The 12669-nt window shown below is 34.8% G+C and overlaps 1 protein-coding gene across 3 annotated transcripts; it reads left to right on the forward strand.

Annotated features, from left to right (window-relative positions):
- The first annotated feature begins 2950 nt into the window (after positions 1–2950).
- LOC132283863 (S-adenosylmethionine carrier 1, chloroplastic/mitochondrial) lies at positions 2951–12110 on the forward strand. 3 transcript variants are annotated; one of them, XM_059785896.1, is made up of 9 exons: positions 2956–3179; positions 3639–3754; positions 4031–4082; positions 4411–4560; positions 8359–8569; positions 9411–9456; positions 10241–10361; positions 10512–10584; positions 11287–12110. In XM_059785896.1, exons 1-9 carry the CDS (start codon positions 3098–3100, stop codon positions 11522–11524), a joined length of 1089 nt encoding a protein of 362 aa, XP_059641879.1. In that variant the 5' UTR covers positions 2956–3097; the 3' UTR covers positions 11525–12110. The 3 variants fall into 3 exon arrangements, with proteins under 3 accessions (XP_059641881.1, XP_059641879.1, XP_059641880.1); XM_059785897.1 differs by having other exon boundaries at positions 11317–12110; XM_059785898.1 differs by lacking the exon at positions 10512–10584 and having other exon boundaries at positions 2951–3179; positions 11317–12110.
- Positions 12111–12669: the final 559 nt, after the last annotated feature.

Raw genomic sequence — 12669 nt, forward strand, 5'->3', positions numbered from 1 at the left:
AGGTCTATGCATGCTCATTTCCTACGAGTAACTTTATGTTACTCACCCCTACGATATTGGGGCATATTTTAGTTACAGGGTTCAAGATTTGGAGAATCGCACTTGCTTTGGGTGAATTGCAGAGTTGAAGTCTCTTTAGAAGCATTCTTGTTCACATGCAAGTGTTGGCATGTTAAGATTTGTCTATGAAATGTAATTTTTCTAACTTGGAGGTTTGACATGTGAAATTTTGTAAATGGAATGTAATGAGGCCGCAGGCCATTACAACATGTTTCAAATGTTATATTACACTTGCGTATATGTTCACATTATCACACACTTGCATATAATGTGAATTGAACATGCCATGAGGGATTCCAAGTAGACTTTCAGCTTTGGGTGCATAACAGGTGGTTTTTGCACTTTCTCGAGTCATTTCGGTCGACCGAAATGCCACTTCGGTCGACCGAAGCCCCTTTGGTTTTTGAAACTTCACTTTCCAGTAGCCAAAGTCAGTATTTAGGCTCATTTCGGTCGACCGATGGTTCCTTTTGGTGTACCAAACCAACCAAGCCTAAAAAACTTGTTTTCAGCTGAAATTTTGTCCATTTCAGTCGTCCAATGGGTCATTTCGGTCGACCGAAATAGCCTGATCCCGAGAGTTGCTTCAGTTCAGTTTCAGCATTGTTGTTTCGACTTCAAACGGCCATAACTTCTTCTTTTCTAACCCATATGGGGTGATTCTTGAGCCTAAATTCACGAGCTTGAAGTCAGCTTTCCAATGACACCAACCATACATTCAAACTACAATTATGGTGGGAGTTATTCATATTTTAGTGAAGTAGTGTCAGTTTTCACTTTAATCGGGATAGGGCATTTTGTGGGATTCTTGTCCAATGTTCTTAGGACCTCTTAGAATGTTGTGAAATGAATAGATTAGGTTATTTTCACCTTGTTTGACTTGTTTAGAGTCAAGTTTCTCTTTTTAATGGTGAGTTGACCATTTTGCCCTTTGGTTCACGGTTTTTGCCCGTTTTAACCCTTGTTTTCTCTTTCATTCCCTTTGAGCTTCATGACTTCATGGAAGGTCACGTTAGTGTCTTAGAGATGGTTTATATCTCTAAAGATTTTGGTTTATCGCTTGCTTCCGCATTTCGGACTCGATATCGGGTCAACTTTCGGTTCATCACTGACGCACTGGCCTAAAAACCAGGGTCGTAACAAATTTAGCCACAATTTTGTAAAGAGGTATTGACTGCATGACTAGTACAAAGGTCATATGGCTGGTAATAATGTGAAATCAATTCTTTTATTTATTTATTTTTTTACATGCGCAACCACCATACCATTAGACATATTTTTTGTTTTTTGTTTCTCACGATCGGGTTCAACTCCACCTCTCCATAAAGATGATCAGAAGATTATATTATTGAATTAGATGCTATTTGATAATTAAAGAGATCAAAATTATAAATAAAGTGAATTTGAAATTAACAAATTTAATTAAAATTTTGAACTAAATTTTTTTTTTTTTAAAAAAAAAATTTAAAATTCAAAGTATCTATTCAATGTAGGCAACATTAAATTTTTTTCAAAACTTGTTTTGCTAAGATCTTTGAACATTGACTTCATCTAGAGTAATGGTTGGAATAGTAAAAGAGAAAAGAATAAAAAAAAATAAAGAAGAAAGAATAATAATAGTTATGAAAAGAAAGAAAAATTCATTGTAACAATCTGGTCTCGCATCGGTTGATTAATGAAATAAAAAAATATATTATTTATTATTATTGTATGGAGTAATATATTACAGTATAATAAAATTGATTGTACTAATCAATTTTCGTATTTAATTAAAATTTTAATTTGGGTAAAGTGCATTAAATCCCCCTGAACTATTGGTCATTTGCAAGAAACCCCCCTGAATTACAAAAAACCCCCCTGAACTATGATTTTGTTGCAATTTACCCCCTTGAACTATTGGTCATTTGCAAGAAACTCCCCTAAACTACAAAAAACCCCCCTGAACTATGATTTTGTTGCAATTTACCCCCCTAAACTATGATTTTGTTGCAATTTACCCCCACTACATCAACTTCCGGTATCGAAAATTTTGAAAGACCAGTTTACCCTTATAACACGTACACTGCGTCATTTTAACTTATACACTTCTTACTTTTTTTTTCTGCCAAAAGATGCCTTTCACCCAACACAACCCAAAACTGAGAGCTAGAGAGAGAGAGAAGAGACCAAAGAAATCCGAAGTCGGTGGGATGGCTCGGTCTCAGATGATGGCGGCTTGTGCGCGGAGGACTCGGCTGTGATGAGAGCTCGGTTGACTTGGCCGTGAACTGTGGAGGTGGCGGCGAGCTCAAGGGGGCTCGGCGGTGAACTATGGATGGTTATGTGCTCGAAACACGGACGGCGATGTGCTCGGCTATGGAGATGGCGGAATGGGCCGGCGAGATTGGAATGGATGATGGAATGGACCGGCGAGCAAGGTGAGCTGAACAGCGGGCAAGGCGGTGACGGCGATGGGTTGACGCAACGGTGCAGAGAAGTGCGATATATATGGCCGACGGATCTGGCTAGTGGTGCAACGGCTATGATCGAGCTATGACAGGGACCCACCGATCCCAACAACAAATTCCTCGGCTTCATCGTCACTTTCAGTCAATCAATTAGCGTGGATGGGGTAAACTGCAAAAAAATATATAGTTCAGGGGGTTTTTTTGCACATACTCTAATAGTTCAGGAGGGTTTTTTGCAACTTTTATAATTTAGAGGGGTTTCTTGCACATACCCCAATAGTTCAAGGGTTTTTTTTATAATTTTTATAGTTCAGGAGGTTTTCTTGCACATACCCTAATAATTTAGGGGGGTTTAATGTACTTTACCCTTTTAATTTTTAGTAATTTCTTTTCGTATTTAATTCATATATATATTTTTTAATATTATTATTTCACCTTCATTTTTATACACCCAAACCGACCCCAAGCTGAAAATACCACTTTTAAGAGCATCAAAATGCGCGCCCTCTTCAAATCCCACACAAACCCTAACTAGAAGCAGAGAGTTTTAGACACACACAGAGCTGGAGAAATCTTCCTCTGCAGAATTTATGGCGCTTTCGAGTTCAAGTACAGACGGAAAACGAGCTCCAATGCTTCAACTAAACAAGGCGAATAGCAATCAGTTCTTCGGTGTGCTGTTCTTCACTCTATAATTTCCATTTCAATCGTCGATTCTCAGATCAATCCTGAGTTTTGGATATAATTCTGTTAAAAGCACACATACCATATGTTTTTGAATCAGAATATGATATCAGATATATAATATCGAAGATATACACACAAAAATACATGTTATTACACTTTTATATCTTAGTTTGCCTAATCTGTAGTCACAGTGTAAATTGGAAGCCAAGGTCCAAAAGTTCTATGTAGTCAAGTCTTGAGATTGTACACGATTTTAGTTCTGTGATACTTTGATTGTTTTCCTTGAAAATTGAAGTGGTGGTGTTAATGTTAACTATCTAGTTGTCTTCATGGTTGATGTTTATTAAGGTTTGCTAATATTATTGTGAGATTTGTTAAACAGTTCTGTTATAGTTTATTGCACTAGTAGAAATTGTTAATCAGTATGCGCTTTTTTGGGTGTAGTATGGAGGGAATTCTTGTGGGGAGGTATTGCCGGTGCTTTTGGAGAAGGGATGATGCATCCGATTGATACCGTTAAAACACGGATTCAAAGTCAAGCTATTTTTGGTGGACACCAGGTATGCAGTTTTTGGTGGTATTGATCAGTCATGCTATCATATGGAGAAACAAGAGTTAGGTTTTATGAAATTAATAATGGTCGACATAGCATTTTTAATACTTTCTTACTGAATAAAACTAGTTATCGGACCTCTAATATTGGGACAAGACATAAAATGAACTTGGGTTGAGTTTTTGAGTTATGAAACTACTCTTACCGAAGAATATACTTTTTCTTGTTTTTCTCCTTCTTGTTGAGTGTTATTGACATGTTGCTTTGTTACCATCAATACCAGAAAAGCATATTACAGATGGTCCGAACTGTCTGGGTTACTGATGGACTAAAAGGTACATCATCTTTCACTTTTTTAACATTCTGATTATGTAGATGACAGATATTTTTATTTGTTTATTGAATGTGTTCCCATAAACTATCATATATCCACATTGGGAATTTTCATTTATGAATTAATTATTAGTAGCTCTTAGTCATTTTGGAGATGATACACCATTGAACATAAAGAACATGGCATTATGTCATATTTTCCACAATTGATGTGCATACCATCCGATATAATGGAACTTGAATAGCTGGGATTCCTTTTTGACTCTTCTTGTGTCTGCTCGTTTTCACATTTTATTTTTTATGTATTGTCTGAACTAATTTCATTGATAGGATTTTATAGAGGAATAGCTCCTGGGGTTACTGGGTCTCTTGCAACTGGAGCAACATATTTTGGTGTCATAGAGTCTACCAAGAAGTGGATTGAAGAATCACATCCAAACCTTAACGGCCACTGGGCACATTTTATTGCTGGAGCTATTGGTAAGGTCTTTTCTCCCCCAGCATTCAATAAACTCTGATTCACATTTGATGTCGTTTAAGTTTCTGCTAACATTTGGTTTGCACATTTGCGTGTCAAAGGAGGAAGATAAAATGACAAGATTTGTGGTTGTAGTTATTTTATAAAGTGAACTGCCATTACGTATGCTCAAACTCGTATCTATGGTGTAAACCAAGTGTTAATTATGTAAAATACAAACTAGAGGCTTCTCTGTGGGCAAGAATATATGAGTTTCATTCGGTTATATTGCTAGTGTTTACTTCATAAAATTTTGAACTTGTAATATGACTCCAATTATAGCTTTATGTTGATCTGGTACATTAATTTATTCCATAAGTTCGTGAACTGAATTTAGCATGTTAAATATTTTCTATTTCGTTAAGATCATGCACACATTTCAAACTACACGACTAATATGTGTTCTGAAGGTTATATTTAAACAATATTAGACTGGTATAAAATTAAATAAATAAATAAAAAGTGGCCAACAGAAAAGATTGGGTGCTTCTTTTTTATTTATTTATTTATTTTTATTATTATTATTTTTTTACCCGTACTCTAGGAATGTGGAAAGAAATTAAGCTATTGTAATGAATAAATTTTATATGCTTTGTTTGGAATGGTTGAAAGGTGATATTGGCCCTGATTGAATGCCTATGGTCAATTGCTTTAGGTTTTAATTTTATTAATGAATCACGTATGATATTTTCACGATATCATAAAGATTAACTTTGAAAGTTAAGCATGGTACTGTTTTTGGTGCTCTTGCTAGTTGATTTTCAAGATACACCCTCTATTAATTTCGGGGCCTTAAAGTGTGCAAGTTTAGCTAGTAATTTATAGATCTCCAGAGATTTTATGTTGATATTAGTCACACTTGAATACGAATGTAGTTTGTTTAAAGTTTAGCTAGCAATTTATGGATCTCCAGAGATTTTATGTTAATATTAGTCACACTTGAATATGAATGTAGTTTGTTTAATTTCTAGTATATACGCTTGTCATTATAACTTAAATCAGTGTGATGCTAGCGTTCTTCTTGGTATAGATGCCAGTTGATTCTTTTTTAATACTCTTCTGCCCATTGTTCTTTATGCTACACTTACAAGAGGTTCATAGAGTTGGAAAGTGATTCTGTCTCCAATATGTTTTGTTGCATCCTTGATGTCTATTGTTTTCTGTTAAATCAACTACTTTCTTGTTGTCTCCATTTTTCACCAATCTTGGGTCACGATTCATTGATTCCTTCATGGGAACTGTATAGATAATCTTTTATGTAGTTATGTTCTCTGTGTTAAGCAACAGCTAAGTCGACACAGCAAACGCAAATCCCAAAAGAGTACAATGTGGTCATGGCGATATATAAATATAGATTCCTATGTGCATGCATTTATTATATAACTATAGGTCTTTGATAAAAAAAATAATTTATTTTTATACTAAGAATTCCATAATGTGTAAGTTGGAACTCAAGAAAATGTCATAAAGATTATTATATAATATATATCGTTACTGCACAATAGCCTCAGTTAAATCACATGTTATCATATATTTCCTAACTTTACCTATTTTAATTTTGGTCTTCCCTTACAATGTTACTCTTCCTGACTGGCGCACTTTGTGGCTTCTCTGCACATGTATAAACAATCTTGATCGATTCTCTCATTTTATCTCCAATTGGTCCTACTTCAACCATTTCACAAAAGTGTTTATTTTTTATTCTATCCTTTCTTATATTGCAGCACAGTCATCTCAACATTCACATTTCTGGCACACTCACTTTATGTATATGTTGTTTTTTAGATGCCTAACATTCTATCCCATAAAGAACAACTGGTCTAATATCTGTTTTATTGAACTAAACTTTCAATGTTAGCTGGATACGCCAATCAGACAATAAACTAGATGCATTCCTCCATTTAACCCATCCTGACTTGATTATGTGATAAACTTCATCTCCAAATTTTCCTTCATTATGAATAATTGAGCCTAAATAACAATATTGTTTACTTTTTGTACTTTTGGATCCTCAATCTTCACCACATTCCTATTTGTATTTCTGGATTTACTAAAGTACTCCATATATTCATTTTTAATTCTACTTGTCTTAAAACACTTTTAATTCTAGAGCTTTATCCAAACGTTTGATGTAACAAATTTAATTCTTCTCTAGTTTCATCAATTAAAACAGTATCATCAGCAAATAACTTATACCATGGTATCTCATCATGAACGTGTCTTGTTAGTGCATCCATAACCAAGGCAAAAAGATATAGGTTTAATGTTGACCCTTAATGTAAGCCTACAATTTTGTTTTTTGATAAGTCTTAATGTAAGCCTACAATTTTTTTTTTTTGATAAGTCTTAATGTAAGCCTACAATAATTGGAAATTCATTTATTTCTCCCACAGTCATTCCAACTATAGTTACACATCTATCATACATGTCTTTTATTGCGTCAATATATCCTTTTGTAACTCCCTTCTCTTCAAAAATCCTTCATACTACATCTCTAGGTACCATATCACAGGCTTTCTCTAAATCAGTGAAAACCTTATGAAGATCTCTCTCTCTTATGTATGCAATAAGTATATAGCCTCAATAGTTGACCTCTTTGGTATATTTAAATTGGTTTTCTAACATTTTTGCTATCCATCTTAGTTGTTCTATCACACTCTCTCAAAGGTATATGGTATGACATTAATCTCATACTACAATAATTAATACAATTTTGTATATCCTCTTTGTTTATATACATATGTATTAAAATACTTTTGCACTACTCATCAGGCATTCTCTTAGTTGCTATTGTCTTATTAAACATTTTGTTAGCCAAGACATGCCATCATCACCTAGACATTTCCAAACCTCAATAGGGATGCCATATGGTCCTAAAGCTAAAGCCTCTGATGAGTTCATCTCCCTTAATACATTTTTAATCTCGCACTCTTTGGCCCTATGAAAAAATGTTATCCTAATGTTAGTATATTCTTCTAAGTCTAAACTCCTTTGATGATTTTTGTTTAACAATTTCTCAATGTAGCTTTTCCATCTTTCTTTAGTTTCGTTATATTTTACTAAAACCCTTAATCTTCACTCTTAATGCATTTAAATGATGACTATATTGTTAATTTATTACTGGTGTCTTGTTATATTTTTGCCATTATAATTATATTATCTTCCCATATTAGGAAGTTCTCATTGCATGTTTGACTCTTGTTGCTATATATACTATCTCTTTGGGGGAAAAAAGAAATTAAGATTGGACTCTTAAGGTGTCTTAATCTTGTTTCGAAGGTTGTCAGAGATTTCTACTTGTAGACCTTAGTATGTGTTTCTGCCACATAAACCATTCTTTAGAAGTGTCTAAGATGTGTCAGATAGTGTTAGAAATTATGACATTTACTGTAAAACTCTTGACACGATCATGAGATTTCAAAGATGCGTCTAGGAGTTATTTGCCAGGAAAAAGACATGTCTTGGAGTGTTTGTAAAGTATCAGTGTCCGACATGTATTGCACACTCACTGCACATTCATAGAAGTTGTTCATGCTTCTGAGTGAATGCTCCTTAGTGAACACTCGTACTGATTCATCGTATGTATAAGTTTTCCAGTTAACTACCATGTTTACATCAGTACCATTGTTGTATCATGTCTTTATAAAAATAAGGCAAGCACTTTTAGTAACAAAACTAGCAATACAAATGATCTTGGATTATCAGGTGTTGGCATGCCTCAGAGCACTCAATTCCCATCGTTTTTCCTCCATGCATTTGAGGAGATACACTTGGCTCTTTTGTATATGTTCCGTGTGAAGTGATGAAGCAACGCATGCAGGTTCAAGGCACAAAAAAGTATTGGAGTTCTGTTGTCCTGAAAGACAATGCCTCCATGAAACCTGGCATGCAAATGTATGGTTACTATTCAGGAATGTTTCAGGCTGGTTCTTCAATATGGAAGGAACAGGGGCTAAAGGGATTATATGCAGGGTATATTTGATATCATTCCCCAATCCTTAATCTCTTTTTATCATGATCTTTATTTGAACACATTAATACCATAGATTGTCAAGAAGAATCATTTGACTCAATATTCTTCATGCTGCACTGATGACCAATTCTGTTGTCCTGAAAGACAATGCCTGCATGAAACCTGGCATGCCAATGTATGGTTACTATTCAGGAATGTTTCAGGCTGGTTCTTCGATATGGAAGGAACAGGGGCTAAAGGGATTATACACAGGGTATATTTGATATCACTCCCCATTCCTTAATTTCCTTTTATCGTGTTCTTTATTTGAACACATTAATACCATAGATTGTCAAGAAGAATCATTTGACTCAATATTCTTCATGCTGCACTGATGACCAATTCTGAATGAATTTTTTGGTCTTGAATCTAGAGGACTATGATAAGCAAAAGTACTCTTTGTAAACCACACATCCATTCTCTCCCTCTCCTCCTCTCTTTTCTGTCTGCATTATAGACAATTCCCTAGGACAGTCAGCTCATTCATGAATAAATGGATTTTTGTAAATCATCAAAATTTCACTATTTAGCTAATAGGTGCCGTCTGAACAAGCAAGTTTAAGACTGGAAATCCTATTGCGGAAAAGTAATGTCGTTATGCCCTTGGATATGCATTTATAAAAGTTGAACTAGAAGCATGGAGTTCTTGCAATTGGTCTCATTATGACTTTTTTTTTTTTGGCCTATACATAAAGTTGCTTCCATATAAATTGTTTCATGTAGTTTTTTCTTTGATTTTGTTGGCTTATGTGCATCATTTTCTCTCTTTTTTTTTTTTTTTTTTTTTTTTTTTTTGTGCAGATACTGGTCTACACTTGCAAGGGATGTGCCATTTGCTGGTCTAATGGTGTGTAAATTTACTATGAGCTTTGCAGTTTCTTGCTAATAATCAACAATTGACTTGTCTTTTCATTGAATTGATTGTAGTGTTCTTACATGAAGAGCATGCAACATTTTCCGTGTTTCCAAGCTACAGTGATTTTTGCAATCTAAGCTATTCTTGGTTTTGGACCAATAGTCCTTTTTGAAAATTTGAAGTCTCACATCTTTCAAACAATCATTGTTCTCAAATCCAAAATTGTCTGAGAATTCTTGCCTTATCTTTGCCTTTTTGTTCTTTTAATATATTATTTGCCTCCTGGGCTGCAGTAGAAACCAGAATTAATAAAAAATTGGGATGCCGGCTGATTCGTAGTTCTGGCCTTTTTGATCATTAGATCTGATTTGGGAAAAATATTCATCAATGGCATTGGTAAAACTGGGGCTTCTTTGCTTCCATTCTAATAGCTACATTGTCTTTTTCTTTGTCGTTGTCATCATCATCAAAATTGCAATCGTTCTTGCTCAGATATCAGTTGGGCTTCTATGTTCTGATTTCTTGCTTTCATCATTGCCGTTGTCATCGTTGTCATCATTGTCGTTGCCACTGTCCTCGTTCTTACTCAGATATCAGTTGTGCTTCTATGTTCTGATTTCTTGCTTTCATCATTGTCGTTGTCATCGTCGTCGTCATTGTCGTTGTCATTGTCGTTGTCATTGTCCTTATAATAGTAATAACTCAAATACTCAATTGGGTTTCTGTGTTTTAATTTCTTGTTTATGCATTTATTTGGGGGTCGGACACTTTGCAGGTCACCTTTTACGAGGCCCTAAAAGATTTGATGGAATATGGGAAACGAAAATGGATGCTTAACCCAGATTACCATGTTAATAGTTCTCTTGAGGGGCTCTTGTTGGGAGGATTAGCCGGTGGTATGTGTCTTTTCTACGTTGCTTACTATGTAGGGATATTAAAATATTTATAACTGAATTTGGCAAGAAATTAGCTCATTAGTCTTCCTTGAAACCAATGTTTGCGTGATCTTACATGAATAGTACTTTATACTTTCTGAAATATGTCAGGTTTTAGTGCATATCTCACCACTCCCTTGGATGTTGTCAAGACAAGATTGCAAGTACAGGGATCAACTGTAAGGTATCGGTTTAATTCTGTTTTTAATGAGATTACGATATCATGTATGACTTAAATTTCTTAAACATCATATCATGTATCTCTAAAATGCTGGGGTTACCAAGCGTTAGAATGCCAAATGATTAGATTTGTACCTGGTCTACCCCTCCTAAAACCTTGTATTGGCTCGACCAACACTAAGTAATGACATTTTATCATACTCCCCATAAGACATTTTATAATGCCACTGTCTATTCCTCAAGGCACGGGACCTTAACATTGTTCCCTCCCCTATCTTGGTGAGATAAGCATTTGAAGTGAATATTATTGGCCAGAGTTGCAGCGGTATGATGTTGCGTTAACTTGATTGGCATCCTGAATTTTTTAAAACAACCATAAAAATGGTTACCTAGCACTGGTCCTGCCTATGTGGAGTATTGGAAGGTGAAGACCGGATACAGACCTAACCTTTGCTATTATTTTGGTAAAAGTGATTGCTCTGAGACTTGTGATATATATCCATATTAATTGAAATTTCACACATTCAAAAGGGACGGGAACAAAGTAGTCCTAACCTGCTTGGTTAGAGATTTTGCCAATTTTAAGTTTGAGGCTGTTAGAATTGGCCGAGGTTTTATTATATACATTTGGTAAATGGCTTCTGTTTTTGGTTGAGAAGACAAAGCACGGGTGATTGTAGATCTAATATAGTTGTACACTCTTAAGGTACAATGGCTGGTTGGATGCATTTCATAGGATATGGACGACTGAAGGCACAAGGGGAATGTTCCGAGGTAGCATCCCCAGAATTATATGGTATGTTCCAGCCTCTGCTCTTACGTTCATGGCTGTGGAGTTCCTCAGGGACCATTTCAACGAGGCATTAAATGACGGTAATAACCAGAAAGTTGCAAGCTTATCAACAACCGACAAAAAGAAGTCTTGCTTGCAAGAGTTGTCTTAAAGAACTACAGAATTACAATTTTTATCTTCTTTTCTTTGGTCGATCGAGCAGAAACATAAAGGCAAAGAGAATATATCTTGAGATAAACCTTCAAGGGATGTAGTTTCTTGACTTGGGGCTTTGTTCGAATACGACTCAAGCTAATCATCTAGTTCATTTTAGTGATGGAACACTGTATCATATCAAATTTCACAGATCCGACGGACACAATCAATTGTATTTGTCTGATGAAAACCTCAGCTACATTGAATCAACGTATCGGGATCATTGGATTTGGCTTTGAGAAATCTCCCTTGTTACACATGTAGAATTAGAAGACAAGCAATAATCGATTTTTTTGATATTGTTTTAGAAAAATATATCATGTTTTGGTCCTGTTTTGTGGTTTGTAATTTTCTGTATTAATGTTTTTTTCCAGATAATGGTTTATTGTACCAATAATAGTGATTTTTAGGAAAATTTTATTCATTTTGGTGGAAAAAATGAAACATTGTGGCTGCTGAAAGCCATACTTTTAGTTTTCAGTTGAAGCACGAATATAAAATGTATTCCCTAGGTGAATGCTTATTTTCTTTTTTACCTCGAAGCTTGGTCCTTCTAAGCTTAGAAGGTGGTTGATTTTGTGACTCTTTTGAGCTCCTTACAACATGTGCATAGCTTCTTTCAATTCCTTATGTGGTTTTCGATTAATGTTCTACTGTTAAAATATTTGGGATAATGCAACTTATAGTCACGTCCCGCAACTAGAAGTTACGTCATGAAAGCTTTGTGAAGGTACTCGGTTTTTTTTTGGAAAGTTTTGTGAAGGTACTTGTTACTAGAGGGGTAAGCATTGAGAAGCAATATGAGCACACTGATTCAATATGCACTCTAAATTATTGCATATTCGATGTAATTAGTATTTTATTTTATTTAAATTGTTTCATGAATGAATGTGATTTTGGAGGAATGTAATTAGTTTGTGGCTAAACAAATCTTACATATTCTTAAATTTCATTCTTTTTAGCAGTAATTATCACTTTTCATATTTTTAGTTCCAAGCCCAATCACCTATATAATAAATATATGATTATCACCACTAATAAGCAATTGTAACAATAAATGTAACCAAGATTATTGAAAAAGATTTACGACAAAATATTTTT

This window comes from Cornus florida, unplaced genomic scaffold (genome assembly GCF_030987335.1).
Source record: "Cornus florida cultivar Cherokee Brave unplaced genomic scaffold, ASM3098733v1 CherokeeBrave_3.0.0_Hap2_Chr11, whole genome shotgun sequence".
NCBI lineage: Eukaryota > Viridiplantae > Streptophyta > Magnoliopsida > Cornales > Cornaceae > Cornus > Cornus florida.